This window comes from Myotis yumanensis, unplaced genomic scaffold, assembly GCF_028538775.1.
Source record: "Myotis yumanensis isolate MYYU_CA2020_CCGP unplaced genomic scaffold, mMyoYum1.0.hap1 SCAF_23, whole genome shotgun sequence".
NCBI classification, from domain to species: Eukaryota; Metazoa; Chordata; class Mammalia; order Chiroptera; family Vespertilionidae; genus Myotis; species Myotis yumanensis.
The window spans coordinates 9,355,201-9,374,711 of NW_027223774.1; the positions used below are offsets into that span (position 1 = coordinate 9,355,201).

The 19,511-nt window shown below is 55.2% G+C and overlaps 2 protein-coding genes, 1 long non-coding RNA gene and 4 other non-coding genes across 7 annotated transcripts; 1 reads left to right on the forward strand and 6 right to left on the reverse strand.

The window, feature by feature from the left end:
* Positions 1-1,487: 1,487 nt before the first annotated feature.
* RPL13A (ribosomal protein L13a) lies at positions 1,488-4,758 on the reverse strand. Its single transcript, XM_070401612.1, has 8 exons — positions 4,714-4,758; positions 3,382-3,454; positions 2,939-3,004; positions 2,642-2,743; positions 2,358-2,443; positions 2,119-2,178; positions 1,706-1,828; positions 1,488-1,602 (listed from the first exon to the last, which is right to left on the reverse strand). Exons 1-8 carry the CDS (start codon positions 4,726-4,728, stop codon positions 1,516-1,518), a joined length of 612 nt encoding a protein of 203 aa, XP_070257713.1. The 5' UTR covers positions 4,729-4,758; the 3' UTR covers positions 1,488-1,515.
* LOC139000425 (small nucleolar RNA SNORD35) lies at positions 1,972-2,057 on the reverse strand. Its single transcript, XR_011469602.1, has one exon. It is a non-coding gene; the product is annotated as a small nucleolar RNA SNORD35 (small nucleolar RNA).
* On the reverse strand, positions 2,249-2,316 carry LOC139000424 (small nucleolar RNA SNORD34). The gene has a single exon (XR_011469601.1). It is a non-coding gene; the product is annotated as a small nucleolar RNA SNORD34 (small nucleolar RNA).
* LOC139000422 (small nucleolar RNA Z195/SNORD33/SNORD32 family) lies at positions 2,514-2,598 on the reverse strand. Its single transcript, XR_011469599.1, has one exon. It is a non-coding gene; the product is annotated as a small nucleolar RNA Z195/SNORD33/SNORD32 family (small nucleolar RNA).
* On the reverse strand, positions 3,251-3,334 carry LOC139000423 (small nucleolar RNA Z195/SNORD33/SNORD32 family). The gene has a single exon (XR_011469600.1). It is a non-coding gene; the product is annotated as a small nucleolar RNA Z195/SNORD33/SNORD32 family (small nucleolar RNA).
* Positions 4,759-4,999: 241 nt separating the features above from the next.
* Positions 5,000-7,393, forward strand: LOC138999794 (uncharacterized). The gene is made up of 3 exons (XR_011469452.1): positions 5,000-5,128; positions 5,967-6,102; positions 6,235-7,393. It is a non-coding gene; the product is annotated as an uncharacterized lncRNA (long non-coding RNA).
* Positions 5,372-14,839, reverse strand: FLT3LG (fms related receptor tyrosine kinase 3 ligand). The gene is given in 9 exon segments (XM_070402014.1): positions 5,372-5,598; positions 7,412-7,590; positions 10,046-10,184; positions 10,695-10,766; positions 10,768-10,839; positions 11,017-11,070; positions 11,209-11,322; positions 13,280-13,346; positions 13,661-14,839. Coding segments are annotated over 8 exon segments (873 nt in total). The 5' UTR covers positions 13,313-13,346; positions 13,661-14,839; the 3' UTR covers positions 5,372-5,388.
* Positions 14,840-19,511: the final 4,672 nt, after the last annotated feature.

Consider the following 19,511-nt stretch of genomic DNA (forward strand, 5'->3'; position numbering starts at 1 on the left):
TTCTGGTCAAGGGCATGTGCCTTGGTTGCGGGCACATGCCCAGTATGGGGTGTGCAGGAGGCAGCTATTTGATGTTTCTCTCTCAATGTTTCTGATTATCCCTCTCCCTTCCTCTCTGTAAAAAATCAATAAAATACATATTTAAAAAAATAAAGTAAAAAAAAAAGTGTTTTAATGGATCGTGATTTCAGTGGGATTGTGCTGCTGTAAGTTTTGTCAGATTTTAGAATTAAGCTACAGTTGCTTTTGGAGGCAGATCCCAGGAACCAAGGAGGGGAGGTGTAAACACCCATGTTAGATCGAGAAAACCTAAGCCATTGAGATCTTGGATGTTTCGGAGATGGTGCAGGATAGAATGGCAGGGTGTGCAAGTTGTGATTTGCCTGGGAACTATCCTCTACTAGCTCCCTTTGTGCCGAGGGGCATTTGAATGCTGACTTGAATTAGGAAATTATTTCTAAATGTTGCACACCAATCCCAGGGGCTGCATGAATTCAGCTTCTTTTCCAGGACAGATTTTCCTTCATCAAACCCGAGGGCTTGTGTGGAATTCTGGGTTTGGCTCTGCATCAGGTGACTCCTCCTAAACCTCCTCAGTGAAAGGGAGACGGGCCTGATGGAGGTGATCAAAGGTGACCTGAGGGCTTCCACCTGTTCATCTACCCTTTCAGGTCCGCACCCAGGCAGATCCAACATGCCCACTTCCATTGTAAACACCCCACACATGCAAATGTTTCTTGCCCATTTCTTCCCCCAAAACAAGTGTGGCAGATGACCGGAGTGAAGTAGCCCTCGTCCCACAAAGGGGGTGGCTCTAAAACGGGGCAGTTCCACACCCTGCAGCTGAAGAGTGTAGACGGCTCTGTCAATTGGGGCACCAGGCACCACAATGGTTTGAGTAAATTGTTGGTAGGTCAATCTCTAAAGGTTAATTCTCCCATGCACTAACGGGTTAGGAATTTAGCCATTTATCTGTGGCCAGCCCCCAAGGGCCTGCCTCCGTTGCAGACACACACGGCAAAGACGCCAAATTTCTTTAAAAATAATTTATTCATTTTCTGGTCACAAGGTACAGGAACGTGCAAGTGCGATGCCTGAGACTGGCTGCCGTCCTGTCTGTGCATCTGAAATCCCTCTGCACAACACCAGGTCCGTCCTGCCCCCAGGCATTGGCTACATCCTAACAGCTGCGGTCTAGTATCATGTGAGAAGTTTAGAGAGTTTTCCAGCTTATAAATCCTGAAAGGGAACCAGCTGTTCCAGCTGCTCATTTCCTAAAACTCTGAGTAGGTCACAGGCAAATTATGCCCAACTGACAGGGCCATGCCAAGCTTTTAAAAGGCCTTTCTTAAACAGCAGTGACTAAGGTCCCTTCTGTGTCCCCAGCCTTCTAAGGCCCAAGGTAAGGTGCCTGTGGCCCCAGAACAGCCCCTGGGGTTCCCCACATCCTAGGGCGGCGATGGAGGAAGGGCAGGCCAGGCCAAGCATGAGGAATAACAGTCAATTTTATTGGGCTCAGACCAGGAGTCCATGGGTCTTGAGGACCTCTGTGAATTTGTTAATTTTCTTCTCCACGTTCTTTTCGGCCTGTTTCCGTAGCCTCTGTGGGGTTAGAACAGGCTGTGGTCAGTGGCTGCTGCCTGTGACCACCCCTTCCCAGGGACCCAGGTCCCACTGCCCAGGTGTGCGGTGCCCCTGCACTCACCATGAGCTGCTTTTTCTTGCGGTAATGCATCTTGGCCTTCTCCTTCCTCTTCTCCTCCAGGGTGGCTGTGACGGCCTGGTACTTCCAGCCAACCTCATGAGCCAGGCGCCCAAGGTAGGCAAACTGGGGTGGGGGGAAATGAAATTGTAAATAAATGGGAGCCTAGATTGGGGAGGGGCTGAAGACTTCTCAAAGGATCCAAGTTTAAATCAGAAGACACACCCACCCCCCACTCCACCCCCCCCGTGTAAGGGGCTCCCCTGCTCCTCCTGGCATCAGCTAAGCCATTGGCATTTTCGGCAGTGCCCAGGTGGCATCCGCAGACCATCGTGAGAAAAAACCATCATCTGCCAGTCTCGGGACCCCACGTTCAGTCCCCCACGTCAGTCTGCTCCACGTAACCCGGAACTCACCTTCCGGGTAGGCTTCAGACGCACAACCTTGAGGGCGGCGGGAACCACCATTCGCTTTTTCTGTTAGAGAAGGAGAGGGGCTTAGGGACCTGGAGTGAGGGACAGACAGGGAAGAAGGCTGGCTGGGGCAGGTGTCTCAGCCAGTGCTGTTCTCATGAGGCTCAAACAATGTAGGTAATCGGGGATCATCACGGACACGCCAGACACAGGGATGCTGGGATGGGCCCGGTCTCGCTTACCTTGTCATAGGGCGGTGGGATCCCGTCAAACACCTTGAGGCGGTCCAAGGCAGCCTGGCCTCGCTTGGTCTTGTGGGGCAGCATGCCTGTGGGCAGAGGGACAGCAACCCTGCTCAGAGGGGCTCGCCAAGACCCCATCACCAGGCAGGCAGACCGGTGGCCTCAGATGGTAGTGCATGTGGAGTCATCTCATGGTTGGGAAACTCGAACTTGAGTGGGAGAAATCCTCATCACGGGCCACCCGCCCCATCCCCACCTGCGGTCGGTCCTCAGGCCCAGCTCACCTCGCACCGTCCGCCAAAAGATGCGGCTGGGGGCTCGGAAGTGGTAAGGGCCGCGGGACGGGTTGGTGTTCATCCGTTTGCGCAGGAAGGCCAGGTACTTCACTGAGGAGAGGGGAGAGCGTGAGGCTGTATAGTCCCCAGGGAAACACCAGCTTCTTCCCACACCCACTTCCAAGGGCCTATTCTGAATCTCCAACTAGCACCTCCAACCACTGGGGGGATCGCTTTTAGGGTCTATGGAGCCTGAGCACCTCACACATCAAACCTCTCTCGTCCTACTCCCATGCCACAACTTACATTTGTTTCTGTAGAAATTGCCAGAAATGTTGATGCCCTCACAGCGCACAACCACCACCTTGCGGCCTAGAGAGAAGAACAGTGAGGGACTCGTGGGGGGCTCAGGCCAAGCAGCCACCCCCTGCCCAGTTACTGCTGAGGAACCAAAGGGCGATCCTCCCAGGTCAGGACCAGACCACAAGGGCAAGACAGCCAAGGGCCCAGCAGGGGAACCCCTGGCCCCGGTCACAGAGCTACAGTCACGGTTAAATGAATTTGCCAACAGAAAATGTTAACCCCAGAGCCCCCACCTCCAGGGGAGGGAGTGGCTGGCAGGTCTCAGAGCGGTGCATGGGGTTGATCTCATGGTCGTGAGACTCAAACGAAAGATGGTGATTGCTGCTCATCACGGACCGCCGGTCTGACCTCAGGTCTGGAGGGCGGTGGGCACAGGGCAGACTTACCCAGCAGTACCTGCTTGGCCACGATGGCCGCCAGGCGGCCCAGGAGATGGCCTCGGCCATCAAGCACCAGGACCTGTTGAAGACAGATGAGGGCTTAGTCACCCCGAACTTCCCGACTCCCCACCCCAAGCAACCAGTTCATTGTCTGTTACACCTTATCCCCCAGGGTGCCTCCTATCCAGGCACCGGACCTAGGACCTAGGACCCAAGGCTCACTTCACAGACGAGGCCAAAATAGCAAATGGTGATTTCAATGAGCGGGGTAAGAACTCCTCTCACATCTCGGCCGCTTGAAGGGCAGGAGTTTTTATGCCCAGATTATAGCTTCTTCATCAAGGGTCAAAGTCCCCACTCTATGGAGTGCTGGTTATATACGTGGTGACTGTTGGAAGGCAGAAAGGTACAGAATCTAAAGCCAGACTTCCTGACACTGTGACTTGGGGCAAAGATCTGCAGCTCTCCGCGCTTCCACCTCCTCACCTGGAAGATGAGGACATCTGCCTCAGAAACATTGTTACAGAAAACACAATGCAAACTGGGCCGGGCACGCTCAGGGGACTCCCACTGGTCTGGCTCCCAGCGTGGTTTTCCGTCACCACAGGCCCGTCGCAGGAAGCCCACCAGGGCCCCCTAACCCCCTCCCCGCTTCATGTTACACAGGGGCCAGGGCACTCGGGGCGAAGCTTCTGCTGCCTTCACTGGAGGCCAAGTGCTTAAGGACAAAGGAGCATTTAATCAGTCTTCTGCTTTCATAGCATTTCAAAGCACTCATCAAACCCAAAAGCAAAGCAGGAAAAAAACACAATTTGTTCCTGAAAGCCCCGCAGGCAAGAGCTCTTGGACCCACTGTTGAAGATTTCGGGCCAAAACACCCCGAGAGGCAGAGGAAGCCCGACTGGCACTCCCACGGGAGAGCCGACGAGGCCGTTTGGGAGAAATGAAAGGACCCTCCATTTTGGCCGATCCTCGGCTTCCCAGCCGCCTCCCACGTGCTTCCCGGTCGCTAGAAACACACGGGTCCATCTCCCCCAAGGACCAGCCCAGATCAAGGCAAACAAAACAGCTTTAAAAACAGCTCTTCCTGGGCTGAAAGTCTCCACCGCCGCCCCTCGGGGAGGAACGATGCCGCATTTACCCAGCCCCGGGCACAAAGACAGTCCCAGTATCTCCGTTTCCCCGTTACAGAACCTCCTCAGCCCTTTTTCCCTTCGTTTTGCTCAGTTACCAAGCTAAAGCGTCACTACACACGTACGAAGGAGCAAAGGATGCGACCCCGTTCCCGCCTGGACCCCACCCGGACCCTCGCCGCCCCGGCCCGCGCGGAGCCCACACCTGCCCCTCCGCCATCTTCGGCAGCCGCCTGGGAAAGGAGGAAGCCCTGGCGCAGGGTTTCTTATCCCTTGCAACAGGGGCGGAGGAAATGACGCCACAGGGCCTACGCGAACAGTTTTCTGGCGTCTCATTGGCCACGGTCGTGCGCATGCGTGTTGAGGTCCCATTAGAAGGCGGGCCGTCTTCGGATCGTCCAATCCGGGAATGGTTCCCAAAGGACCTCAGCGGCCATGATTGTGCGGGGCGGGCGGTCACGTGGGGCGGGACCGGGGAGGGCCGTCCCGCCTCGGCCGCCATGTTTTTGAGGGACTGTGCCTCTCCCTCGCGCAAACTGCTCGGCGCGGTAGGGAAGCGCGGTCAATCCTTCAAGCGACAGTAGGCTGCAGGGCATGTGGTGGCCCGCCGACTGAGCCAGGTGCCTCCTCGGGTTCTCACTGCTGCCCCATCAGAGCGCATAGCACCCTGTACCGAGGCGGCCCGTGTCCCACGTCTCCCCCATGGACCGGGAGCCCGGAGAGGGCTGGGCTGGCTCCGACTCGGGGCGGGGGGGGGGGGCCAGGAAGCCTCAGAAAACAGGCCCTGGATGAACAATCGCACCATCTGAAAGCCCAAGCCTCCAACCCAAATCGACCCACCAACAGACAGGCCTGAGCAGAGCTGGTAGAAAAGGATGATTTATGTACAAGTTCCAGGGGACGAGGGCTTTGTACAGAGCGGGGCAGGCGGGTCGGGGGCCGGCGCCGGCAGCTGGCGCGGCCTCCGTCCCGGGGACACAGTGGCGGGGGCCGTGCCGCCGAGGCAGGGCCGGCTCTCTGGCTGACGTCCTCCGGGTCCCGGCTCTGTGTCCTCGGGCGGCTGGCTCCTCGCTCTGGGCCTCGGTGTTCCCTGTAAACGGGGAGGGTAGACGCGTCTGCCTCACGGGGCCGCGGAGAGGAGGGGGCGGCGGCGCGCTCGGCGCAGGCGCAGACCTCAGCGCCGACGGCTCCGGCCCGGCCCGCGCGCACGTGCTGGGGCCTCGCGCCGCGGGGTGCTCCGCGCCTGCGCCCTCGGGACCGCCGGTCCCCCGCGCGGTCAGCGCACCTGAGTTCCACATTTTACCTCATTTGATCTCAACAGTGTGGTTAATGGGAGCGTGAAAACAGGTGGACAGGGGCAAACCAGGCAGGAAACTTCTCCCAGTGCATGACTTTTCACGGAAAACTAACGAATAACTGTTCGGGGGCCAGCGCTGACATGAAAATCATTAAATTTAGGAACTGACCCTCGAATCCAGATGTGGGGAAACTGTACGTTGCAAACAGCGCGAGCAAGCGGATCTACTATTGCTGCTGCACCTTTCATGAGACCTAAGGCCGGATCAAGGATTTCCCGCACACACTGGAAGACTCGGTATGAAAAAAGGGTGTAAAACATACCATTAGTCGTTTTTTTAAAATGTTGATGACGTCTTGAAAGAACATTTTGGATACACAGGGTGGAATGAAATTTTTAAAGTAACCCGCGTCTTCTTTTCTTTAATAGGCCTTTTGGAAAACTTTAAACCCTGTGTGGCGTGTGTTCTGTTTCTATTGGGCTCTGCGTGTGTCACTCTTTACCTGTGGACGACTCTGCGGTGGGACTATTCTTGGTGTTTTGTACAGATAAGGAAACTGAGGCAGAAGAGTGAAAGGCACAAGGGCCGGAGTCACATCTCGACTCTGCCACTCACGAGCTGTGTGACTTCTGGCAGATGCCGTACCTCTCTGTGCCTGTGCTTCAGCCTCTGCGAAACGGGGATGATGCACGGGCGTCTCCAATAAGGGAGTGAATTTGCGGAAAACCTCGGCACAAGGCCCAGGTCACCGAGGCACTGTGTGTGCACGCGATGACAGACGCATGTTTCTAGTTGGATCCCTCTGGGCCTGTCCGGAACCGGCGGGAACCTCCCTCTTTCCTTTCTCCTGACCCGCTGACCTCTTGCCCCACACCCGTTCCCAGGTTCTTGGCTCTGTCACCAGAGCCGCTGCTGCCCTCGGCAGGAAGTCTCAGCTTCCTTGCCAGGCACTGGGGGCGTGGATTTTCCTGTGGCATTTTTCAAACCCCACCCACACCTGCCCAGGCTAGCCAAAGTCACCAGGACACCCCGAGCTTTTTCAGCCTTTTCACAGCGGCAGGGCTTTGTGAAGGTGGCCCCCTCCCTACGCTCCAGGCAGCCATTTCTGCCACAGATTCCCGCTGAGCTCACTGTCTCCCCAGGCTCCCACTGTCCACCCAGTCGCTGGGCCAGACCCTGGTCGCCTGTGCCACCCCCAAGCCTGTCAGTGTGCAGCCTGATCCCTGACTCTGCCCCTGCCTTTTCTCCATCCCCCTGGTCCCAGCCTGGCTCGGCCCTTGTCCTCTCTCACTGCACCCTCCCCAACCTCCTTGGCCTCCAGTCTCTCTCTTCCAGTCTGTCCCCTTATGGCCCCAGCAGGGGCTTCCTGCATCCAACCCGACCCACGCTCCACTGCTCCCAGCCCTCCACGCACACACAGTCCAGGGTCCTCAGTTTGGTGAAGACTCACCCTGAGGAGCCAGTGCTCCTGGGGACTGGAGGCGGGGCCACCTTGGCCCCCACAGGGTCAGCCACAGCGGGGGGGCAACTGGGCCTCCAGACACTCCCAGCCCCCCCCCAGCCCCCAGGCCCCCCCCAGCCCCTCTGCCCACCCTGCTGGCTCACCTGCTCCCCAGGGCAGGGCCTCCGCCTCCTCCTTCGCCAGCCCAGGCACCAGGCAGCGACCAGCAGTGCAAGGGCCACAGGCAGCAGCAGCAGCAGGAGCAGCAAAGAAGCCTGTGGGGCTGGCAGGGCTGTGGCCGCCAAGGCCAGGGGGCTCACTGAGGGCAGCAGAGTGGAGGAGTCTGAGGGGAGAGAGGAGCCGGTGTGACCAAGGAGAAGGGCCAGGCCAGGCAAAGGCCTTCCTGGTGCTGCTGGGTGACCTCGGTGGGCTGCTGGCCTCTGTGCCTGTGTCCTGATCTATAAAACGGGATAATCATTATACCGACGTCCTAAGGTTGCCACAGAAACTAAGCGAGTGCAGGAGAAAGAGCCTGGCTCGGTGTCTGGCACACAGGAAGGCGGCATGTTTTAGAACAAATGCTTCCAGTGCTTCTATGTGGATTGGTTTCTTCCTCTTCTTTCCCCGATAGTCCGTGAGCTGCAATGTGGTGCAAGGACTCTTATCTGTCTTATTTATTCCTAGAACCTCCTACTTAGTGCTCACTAAATAATATTATAAAAATATAATTTACAGCCCTAGCCGGTTTTGCTCAGTCGGTAGAGCATCGACCTGCAGACTGAAGGGTCCTGGGTTCGATTCCGGTCAAGGGCATGTACCTCGGTTGCAGGCTCCTCCCTGGCCCAGGCCCTGGTCGGGGCTTGTGCAGGAGGCAACCAGTCAATGTGTCTCTCTCACATGGATGTTTCTTTCTGTCTTTCCCTCTCTCTCTAAAAAATGAATGGGAAAATATCTTCAGGTGAGGATTAAACATATATATATATATATATATATATATATTTGCAGTATATATATATATATATATATATTTGCAATATATATATATATATATATATATATATATATATATATATATATATTTGCAGCCCAGTTGGTATGGCTCAGTGGTTGAGCATCGACCCATGCACCAAGTTCGATTCCAGTCAGGGTGCATGCCTGGGGTTGCAGGCTGTTCCCCAGTAGGGAGCGTGCAGGAGGCAGCCCATCGATGTTGATGTTTCTCTCTATTGATGTTTCTACCTCTCTCTCTCAAATCAATAAAAACATATTTTAAAAATGTTGTAAGCCATAGGTTGCATTCTGTTAAGTAACAGTTTTTCCTTATAAAAACAACGAATTTGCACCCTAGCAGGTTTGACTCAGTGGAGAGAGCATTGGCCTGTGGACTGAAGGGTCAGGTCACAGGTTGGATTCCAGTCAAGGGCACGTACCTCGGTTGCAGGCTCAATCCCTAGCCCTGGTCAAGGTGAGTGGCGGGAGGCAACTGATTGATGTGTCTCTCTCACACACCGATGTTTCTATCTCTGTCTCTGCCCCTCCCTTCCACTCTCTAAAAATCAGTGGAAAAGTGTCCTGGGTGAACATGAACAACAAAAACAACAACAACAAGAATTTCCCTGGTCAGGGCACATGCCTGGACTGTGAGCTTGATCCCCAGTAGGGGGCGTGCGGGAGGCAGCCGATCTGTTTCTATCCATCCCCCTCCCTTCCACTCTCTCTAACCCTCGGGTGAGGATTACCAAAAACAAAAGGAAAAAAAAAAGAAGAATAAAAACCTGGTTGAGCAATTGAATACAGTAGTCATAAATGTAAATACAAATGACAAACAAAGCTCAATAGGTGTGAGAAAGATTGGCAATCCGGGGAAGAATTGAGAAAAATCAACCTAGAGTGAGAATTTTTAAAAATATCTCTCTCAAAAAGAAAACAAACAAACAAAATATCCCTCTCAGAACTTGACAGATCCAGTAGACAAACTTTACAAGGACTAAAAGACTGAATAAAACCATGATAAGGTGGCAGAATATAAATATCCTGAACAAGAGCGAATTTACCTTTTTTTAACTTAAAAATATTTTTAAAAATCGATTTTAGAGAGAGGAAGGGAGAGAGAGAGAGAAACATCAATGTGAGAGAGAAACATTGATCGGCTGCTCTGCACACCCATTATGGGGGGTCCAGCACCACAACCCAGGCATGTGCCCTGACCCCTGACCAGGAATCAAATCGGTGACCTCAGTGTACCAGACGACGCCCAACCTACTGAGTCACAGGGGCCAGGGCTTTGCTGTTGTGAATCCTCACCCAGGGATGTTTTCCATTGTTTTTCAGAGAGAGTGGGAGGGAGGGGGAGAGACAGGGAGGGGGACACATCAGTGTAAGAGAGACACATTGACTGGTTGCCTCCTGAAACCAAGGTACATGCCCATGTCTGGAGTTGAACCCGGGACCCTCCGGTCTGTGGGCAGACATTCCATAGCTCCACCCACGGAGCCAAACCGGCCAGGGCTTTTTTTTTTTTTAACTTTTAAAAAATGGTTACTAGAAAGTATAGACACTTTAACAAACGGCTCTCCACACACTCTTTCCATGGCATGGGGCTGCCTTGGAGAAACAGGCAGGGATTGCCGTCCCTTCTCTGGGATGGGTAAACTGAGGCCCAGAGAGGGGAATGAACTTAGGGGAACATGCCCGAAGGCATGCAGCCCATAGGAGCAGCTGGGGTTGAGGGGCGGTGCAGAGGGAGGCGGGGCTCTGAGGGTGGGGGCGCAGGGGCTGGGAGGGCTGGGAGCCTTTACCCGGCTGACACTGCAGCTCCAGGCACCCAGAGAAATTCCAGCGGGTGATCCAGGGCTTCAAGGCCACCAGCTGCTCGGAGGTGTCCTGCAGGAGGTGGGAGATGTTGGTCTGGACGAAGCGAAGACAGCTAGGGAGGGGCTGGGGGCAGGGGAGGGAGACGTCACCACCGAATCAGCCCCTGCAACTCCCCAGGCCCGGCGCCTTCCCTGCCCAGCAACACCCGGCAGCCCCAGCAACACCCGGCAGCCCCAGCAACCTGGCCCAGGGAGGCCTGGGTCTCAGAGGGAGCGTTTGGGCCCCTGCTCTCCCTGGTTGCTAGGGGGAAGCATCCTTAGCAACGCCCAGCGACAGGGCCCAGGGAGGTCTAGTCAGAGGGCATTTAGATCCCCTCCTTCTCCTGGTTGCTAGGGGCGAGAACCCCTTGGCACCGCCCTGCAGCGGGGCCTGAGAAGGAAGCCCAGCATGCGCACGGGCCCAGCTCCCTCGCCGTCCTGGGGGCTCAGAGGAATGCAATTCCCCAGCAACCGGCTCCATGGCCTTGAGTTGCTCCGGACAAAAGGAATCTCCATAAGGCCAGGCTGAGCTGCGTTCCCCATTCCCTAGGAAGGCATCCCGCCCCCTCACCCGCACCCCAAGTTCAGGGCTGACCTGGAGGGCGCATAAGGTGACAAAGTGTATCTCGGTGTTGACGGCCTCCAGCAGCTTTTCCATCTGGGACCCCCGCCACGGTCTTGAGCTGCCCCATCCAGCGCTGGGCCAGCACGAGGCGCCAGAAGGCCCCGCAGAGCTTGTCCTGGGGAGACAGCCAAGCTCTGGGGCCCGTGGGCAGAGGGGGGGGGGGGTGTCTGAGGGGGGAGGGGCTGGGCGCCTGGACTCCGGGTCTGAGGCATGGCAGACCAGCCCCGTCCCCGATGTGCATCCAGAGTCGCTTTCCCCACCTCCATCCCGGCCCCTCCCCTCAGTGACTCACGTCCTGCAGGTTGGCAGCGACCGTGACCGGGTAATCCTGGAGCAGGTAGTCTGACTGCGGGAGAAAACGGGTTCAGCTGGGCTGCACTATGGAGAGGGACCTGGGAGAGGGGGACAGGGCGCCCCAAAGACCGCGGCCGGGACAGAAGGACTCCGCTCAGCCGCAGCAGCGGGGGCTGGCGAGGGCGCTCACCAGCTTGCGGATGGTGTCCGCGAAGGTGGAGGAGATGGGGCTGTGGCGGAAGGAGCAGTCTGGGGTCCCACAGAGGCCGGGGCTCAGCAGCAGCAGCAGCAGCAGCAGGGAGGTCTGCGGGGAGGGGGCCCTGTTGGCTCCGCACCCCTCCCCCCCTCCCCGGCCTCTTCCCCTTCCTCCTCTCCCAGCTCAGGCCATTCGGTTCCGGCCCCTCCTCCATCTGCCTCAGGTCTGCCCACCTCTGACCCTCTGCTTCTGGCCGATACCGTCCAGCGTTTGGTCTCCTTTGCCCCCAACTTGGCCCAGCGACAGGTCTCTCTCGCTCTGCCCAGATCTCTTCTCTGCCCACCCCTCTGCCCTTATCTGCTCATCTCTCCCACTTCTCCTTTCTTCTGGGTCCCTTCTGCCCATTTTTACCCACCTCCCTCCGTGTCTTCCCCCACGCCTGCCCCTCTCCCCAACGGCTCATTTCCCCACTTCTGTCCATTTCCCCCACCCCTGCCCATCTCCTCCACCCCTGCCCATTTCCCCCACCCCTGCCCATCTCCCTCCACCCCTGCCCATCTCCCTCCACCCCTACCCATGTCCCTCCACCCCTGCCCATCTCCCTCCACCCCTGCCCATGTCCTCCACCCCTGTCCATCTCCCTCCGCCCCTGCCCATCACCTCCACCCCTGCCCATCTCCTCCACCCCTGTCCATCTCCTCCACCCCTGCCCATCTCCCTCCACCCCTGTCCATCTCCTCCACCCCTGCCCATCTCCTCCATCCCTGCCCATCTCCCTCCACCCCTGTCCATCTCCTCCACCCCTGCCCATCACCTCCACCCCTGCCCATCTCCTCCACCCCTGTCCATCTCCTCCACCCTGTCCATGTCCCACATCCCTGTCCATCTCCTCCACCCCTGCCCATCTCCCTCCACCCCTGTCCATCTCCTCCACCCCTGCCCATCACCTTCACCCTTGTCCATCTCCTCCACCTCTACCCATCTCCTCTACCCCTGCCCATCTCCCTCCACCCCTACCCATCTCCTCCACCCCTGCCCATCTCCCTCCACCCCTGCCCATCTCCTCCACCCCTGCCCATCACCTCCACCCCTGCCCATCTCCCTCCACCCCTACCCATGTCCCTCCACCCCTGCCCATCTCTCTCCACCCCTGCCCATGTCCTCCACCCCAGCCCATCACCTCCACCCCTGCCCATCTCCTCCACCCCTGCCCATGTCCTCCACCCCTGTCCATCTCCCTCTGCCCCTGCCCATCACCTCCACCCCTGCCCATCTCCTCCACCCCTGTCCATCTCCTCCACCCTGTCCATGTCCCACACCCCTGTCCATCTCCTCCACCCCTGCCCATTCCTCCACCCCTGCCCATCTCCCTCCACCCCTGTCCATCTCCTCCACCCCTGCCCATCACCTCCACCCCTGTCCATCTCCTCCACCCCTACCCATCTCCTCTACCCCTGCCCATCTCCCTCCACCCCTGCCCATCACCTCCACCCCTGCCCATCTCCTCCACCCCTGTCCATGTCCTCCGCCCCTACCCATGTCCTCCACCCCTGCCCATCTCCTCCACGCCTACCCATCTCCCTCCACCCCTACCCATCACCTCCACCCCTGCCCATCTCCTCCACCCCTACCCATCTCCTCCGCCCCTACCCATGTCCTCCACCCCTGCCCATCTCCTCCACACCTACTCTCTCCTCCACCCCTGCCCATCACCTCCACCCCTGTCCATCTCCCCCACCCCTGCCCATCTCCCTCCACCCCTACCTATCTCCCTCCACCCCTGTCCATCTCCTCCACCCCTACCCATCACCTCCACCCCTGCCCATCTCCTCCACCCCTACCCATCACCCTCCACCCCTGTCCATCTCCCTCCACCCCTACCCATCACCCTCCACCCCTGTCCATCTCCTCCACCCCTGTCCATCTCCCTCCACCCCTACCCATCACCCTCCACCCCTGTCCATCTCCCTCCACCCCTGCCCATCTCCCTCCAGCTCTCTGCATCTCCTCACCTATCTGCCCATCATGACACTGCCTGTCCCCCACCTTGCCCAGGTATACGCACAGTTGGGCTCCAGGCTGGTGCCAACACTATCATCTCCGCCGGAGGCCCCTCATGCCTGTGGCCAGATCTTGGAAAGGACAGAAGAGCAGGTTTGGGGCTGACACACCCCAGCCCTTTCCTCACCCGCCCCTCACCTCCCTGCCCCTCCCCTGCCCCTTGATGTGGCCAAGTTTCCGCCTCCTTCTCCCACGGGCTTCCTGCATGCGCCCCAGTTACGGTGAAAACTCCGCGTCTCCCCTTCTAAGAACCCCGACAGCCGATCCCCGGAACCCTCCCCGGGCAGGGGCCCAGGAACCCGACCCCCACTCCTCCTCCCTCAGCCCCAGCAGGGGCGCCCCGCCCCGCCCCTCGGGGATCCAGAGCCCATTTATCCTCCGGCACCAGTCATTCCCAGCTGCATGTGGAAGGGGCCAGGCCGGGTGACAGCCAGAGATCGAAAGTGAAAGAAAATTTTGGAGGGGGACAGCGGGTTGGGGTGGATCTGTCTGAGGCCAGGGGCGCCACCTGGCGGCAGCCCCGGAGGGCGCCTGGCCGGGGAAGGCTGCAGTGGGTCAGTTCTCACAGGTAAGGAAGACGGACTGAGGAGCTGGGGCTGGAACCCGGTCCAAGCAGAACCAATGACACAGGCCGAGGAGGTCACTCCGAGCTCTTCATTTTCTCCTTGGACGCCCCCGCCCCCAGTCATGTGACCTTGGCCTTTCACTGCCCACAGTCCCGTCCCAGCAAATGTGTCGGCTGTCAAAATGTCTGCGGATGGCGGGGATGAGGGGACATTGGGGGGATAAGGACACATTTGTAATATCTTATTCAATAAAAGGAAAAAAAAAGTATTGGTTAAAAAAAAAAATATCTGCGGAGTCCCTGCAATCACTTCTCAGCACCCCAGCTGCCATCACCTGGGGCCTGCTACCATCTCCCCCCTGAACACCAGTGCGGCCTTCCCTCCTGGCCTTGACCCTCACTGCGCCTGCCCCAGCCTCTCCCCGCTCCCTGCCGTCTGTTCCCCCTATGTACCAGAGCTGCTTCCGGCCGCTGGCCTCAGACAGATCCACTGTGGCCGCACAGATCTAGCCCGATTCCCTCTCTGCCTTGGCCTCCTCCCTATGCCCGGGACAAGCACACTCCTGCCCCAGGGCCTTTGCACTGGCAGGTCCCTGAGCCTGAATACCCTCCCCCCAGATACCCACATGGCTCATGCCCCACCTCACTCGGCCTTTGCTCACACACCCAGGCAAAGCCTTCCCCACCGCATTCCCCACGTTGTAAGCCTGCTTTGCCCTTTCCCTTGTCCCATGTCACCGGACACACCCTGCACTCATTTTCTTTGCCCTATTGGGACGTTAGCCCCACAACCACGGTGGGTAGGTCTGTCTGAGTCAGAGCAGGTGCTCAATCAGTATTTGTTAAATACATGCACAAGAACCAATGGCTCTGTTAGGGGCAGAAATAGAATAGTGGGGACTAGCTACAGTTATAAGAAAAATCATGCTGTGTTAACTGTAATTGTTCTGTTCTGATTAAAGAAAGCATATTCTGAGCTGGCTGGGAGTTGTAACACCCCCCCCCCCCCACACACACACACACACTCCCCCACATACACCTGGTAGTTAACCTCAGAATGCGGTCCATTTCCTTATCCAAGAACTGCCGATCATCACGGAAAGATTAACAACCGTGTTGCCGAAACAATGGAGTCCTGGATGGTAACCACCAGGAGGTACCCACCCTTTCCAACCCCCGGCCCACGTCACCTGTAACCTGTAGCCATGATACCTTGCCTACCTCCCCAGACCTGTAATTCCTACTTCCCCGTGCAATCTTTGTCCTTCTACCCAATATAAGCAGCCGGCTTACGGGGCGGTGGGGGTGTGTAGAGCAGATTTTCATGAATGATCTGCTAATCTCCACATGATTCAACCCCGTCTCTGCTTAACTGGCTCAAGTAGTGACAGGCAGCCCAGGCCCATTCACTGTCCAGTTTCAGATCCTGGCCCTGGCCTGGTAGCTGGAGAGCATCGTCCCAATATAACAAGGTTGCAGGTTCGATCCCCGGTCAGGGCATATACCAGAATCAACCAATGAATGCATCGGTAAGTGGAACAACAAATTGATGTTTCTCTCGTTCCCTCCCTCTCTCTCTAAAATAAATAAATAAGCCCTAACCGGTTTGGCTCAGTGGATAGAGTGTCAACCTGCGGACTGAAGGGTCCTGAGTTCAATTCTGGTCAAGGGCATGTACCTTGGTTGCGGGCACATCCCCAGGAGGGGGTGTGCAGGAGGCAGCTGATCGATATTTTTCTCTCATCGATGTTTCTAACTCTCTATCTCTCTCCCTTCCTCTCTGTAAAAAATCAATAAAATATATTTTAAAAAGAAAATAAAAAGAGAAGGCATCTGGTCTGTTCCCTGGGAGCCAACATATAAATCCTCAGGAATTTCCCTGATAGGTGATAGGAGTCTTTGTTATTCATGAGCCCACCCCCCACCCAAGTCTTCACACCAATAAGATGGGAGGCTGATCAGTCCCCAAAGACCAATCACATGATGAGAAGGTTGGGGCTCTGAGACCGAATATCAGCCTAACTTGCCAACCTCCCACCTCCCGCCTGGGAAGGGATGCGGATGTCGGGGAGAGGAGGGTGCTAGACACGGAGTTCCACCTCTGCCCCCGTCTTGACGTGGCTTTGTCCTCTTCTGTCTCCTGTATGGACACCTGTCATTAGCTTTAGGGCCCACCTGATAGCCCAGAATGATCTTATCTCAAGATGCTCAACTGCATTCTATCCGCAAAGACTTTTTCCAAATAAGATCACACGCATAGGTTCCAGGGGTGAGGATGTGGACGTATCTTTTTTGGGATCACTATTCAACCCACGACAGTTCCCCCAAAGCTATTGTCCACCTGTGGGCCTTTGCACCTGCTGTCCCCTTGGCCTGGGATGCTCTCTGCCACATTCCTTTTTGAATGAAAAAAAAAAAATGTTTTGCCCTAGCCGCTCACTGGATAGAGCATCGGTCTGCAGACTGAAGGGTCCCAGGTTCGATTCTGGTCAAGGGCACATGCCCGGGTTGCAGGCTCGGTCCCCAGTAGGGGGCGTGCAGGAGGCAGCTGATCAATGATTCTCTCTCATCATTGATGTTTCTATCCCTCTCCCTCTCTGAAATCAATAAAAAGATATATATTTAAAAGAAATTTCTTTAAAAGTATTTTTATTGAGTTCAGAAAGGGAGAGATAGAAACATCAATGATAAACGAGAATCATTGATCGGCTGCTTCCCGCTTGCCCCACACTGGGGATCGGGCCCGCAACCTGGGCATGTGCCCTGACTGGGAATGGAACCTTGACCTCCCGGTTCATAAGTGGACGCTCAACCACTGAGCCATGCCAGCTGGGCTTAATTTATTGATTTGAGAGAGAGGAGAAATTTATACATTCATTGGTTGATTCTTATATGTGCCCTGACCAGGAATCAAAGTCAGAATCTTAGCATATGGGATAATGCTCTAACCAACTGAGCTGTCCAGCCAGGGCAAGGTTTTTTTTAAAATTGTGGTTTCCTTTATTTAAAAAAAAAATGTTTTTTATTGATGAGAGAGAGAGAGAGCAAGGGAGGAGAGAAACATTGATGTGAGAAACATAGATCGGTTGCCTCGCATGCACCCCAACCAGGGATTGAATCCAAAACCTGGGTATATGCCTTGACTGGGAATCAAACTGGCAACCCTTTGGTGGATGGGACAATGCTCAACCAACTGAACTGGCCAGGGCTTTTTAAAAAAAATTTTATAAGAACTTATTTGAGCCTAAACGGATGACAATTGCTAAGAAGCAAGATCTCAAATGCTCCTCGGCCACTTTTCTGGCCTAATCAGATCTTCATTGTACTTCCAGGCTCAAGGCAATCACTAGGTATCAGGGAAACGCAGGTCCAACCACGAGTCACCTCGCACCTGTCAGAACGGCCACTATCAAGAACGAGAGCCCTAACCAGTTTGGCTCAGTGGATAGAGAGTCAGCCTGCGGACTGAAAGGTCCCAGGTTCGATTCCGGTCAAGGGCATGTATCTTGGTTGTGGGCACATTCCCAGTGGGAGGTGTGCAGGAGGCAGCTGATCGATGTTTCTAACTCTCTATCCCTCTCCCTTCCTCTCTGTAAACAGTCAATAAAATATATTTTTTTAAAAAAGAATGAGAGGTACGTGTTGGTGAGGATGGGGAGAAAGGGAACCTCGTGCATGATGGTGGGGATGTAAGCTGGTGCAGCCGCTATGGAAAACAATATGGCGGTTCCTCAGGAAATTAAAATAGAACTACCACATGACCCATTGATTCCACTCTGGGGTACATATCCAAAGGAAAGGAAATTAGTTTCTTAGGGATACCTGTGCTCCCATGTTCATTGGCAGCATTATTCACAAGAGACATGGAGACAGCCTAAGTGTCCATAGGGAATGAATGGATAAAGATGTGAAATATAAGCTTCCCACAGTGGCAGTATCTCAGCCAGAGGTTTATCTGAGGTGTGATGATTGCTAATGGAACAAAAAAAGATGTGAAATATATGTATAAAAATAAATAATGGAACACTAGCCCGGTTGGCGTGGTTCAGTGGTTGAGTGTTGACCTATGAACCAAGAAGTCAAGGCTCAATTCCTGGTCAGGGCACATGCTCAGATTGTGGTCTCGATTCCCAGTGGGGGTCGTGCAGGAGGCAGCCAATCAATGATTCTCTCTCATCATTGATGTTTCTTTCTCTCCCTCTCCCTTCCTCTCTGAAATCAATAAAAAATATATATTTAAAAAAACGGAATACTATTCAGCCATGAAAAGAAAACACTGCCATTTGCAAGGACATGGATGAACCTGGAGGGCACTCTGCTAGGTGAATGAACCGGAGAAAGACAATATTGTTTGATCTCATATGCAGAATCTAAAGAAGCCAAACTCATAAAACCAGAGTAGAAAGGTGATTGCCAGGGGTTGCAGGGGTGGGGGCAATGGGGAGATGTTGGTCAAAAGATACACACTTCCGTTTCGAAGACGAGTGAGCTCTGGGATGCAACGCACAGCGTGGTGGCTACAGGTAATGCTATTCTGTATTGTTGAAACACACCTGAACAGCTCACACACAAAGGCAGGTGTGTTAGTAACCTGACTGTGGCAACCACTTCATAATATATGTATAATAAATCATTCTGCATACCTTAAAAAATCATGTTGTACATCTGAAATATATGCTATTTTATCTGTCCATCATACCTCAATCAAGCTGGAAAAAACACCTCAATGAATATGGCACCTCCTTGGGAAGTTCCTCGACACCTTCCGCCTCCCCCGCTTCTCTCTCTCTCTCTGTCTCTCTGTCTCTCTCTCTCTCACACACACACACATACCTAGCCTGGGTAGGGTGCCTTCTCTGGGCCCCCAGGCCCTGAGCTTCATCTGTTTTTATTATTTAAAAAAAATATTTTTATTGATTTCAGAGAGGAAGGGAGAGACACACACACACCAATGGTGAGAGAGAATCATTGATTGGCTGCCTCCTGCATGCCCCCTGCTGGGGGTCGAACTGGCAACATGAACATGTGCCCTGACCAGGAATCAAACTGTGACCTCCTGGTTCATGGGTCGACACTCAACCACTGAGCCAACCTGTCCTCTGCTTACAGACCCTCTATGGTTCAGCCCCTGGGCTGATAGGATTGGCCCAGAAGTGGACACCTGACCCAGGCTGGCCAATCAGATTTTCTTTTCCTCCTGGGGATGTGTTGCTGAGTATTGCTGGTGGTCTGGCGGTATATATTGACCTGCTGCACTTGGCTTTGGCTGATTAAAGCATCAGAGTTAACAGGAAGGACACTGAGGCAGCCCATGGAATCTGGGAGGGAGTTGTCACGCCACAGATGGGAACTGGAGCCTTCCAGGGACTTTCCTCCAGTGCTCGCATTCCTGGGTCTCCCCTGTCCAAACATCCAGATCCTGGGACGGTCATCTCCTTGGCACGGTCCTAGTGACAGACTGACAGGTGTCCTTTCTCATTTGCTCCAAGGCCAAGATCAACCCCTAACTAACAGCCAGCACCCATTACACACATCCTGTGTACTCATCACAGAGTCAAGCCGACAGATTGTAACTACTAGCCCTTTCTGCAGATAAGGAACCAGGCTCAGAGCGGCCACAAAGCTTTCCTAAAGTCACATGGCTACAAAGATTGGAACGAGCCCTAGCCGG

What these genes read in the sequence shown, in the direction of transcription:
- RPL13A (XM_070401612.1), bottom strand. An exon ending in GGCCAAGCAGGTACTGCTGG is followed by an intron (nt 3,005 to 3,381) that starts GTAAGTCTGCCC and finishes TCTTCTCTCTAG; the next exon opens with GCCGCAAGGTGGTGGTTGTG. An exon ending in GTCTGAAGCCTACCCGGAAG is followed by an intron (nt 1,829 to 2,118) that starts GTGAGTTCCGGG and finishes CCCCCACCCCAG; the next exon opens with TTTGCCTACCTTGGGCGCCT.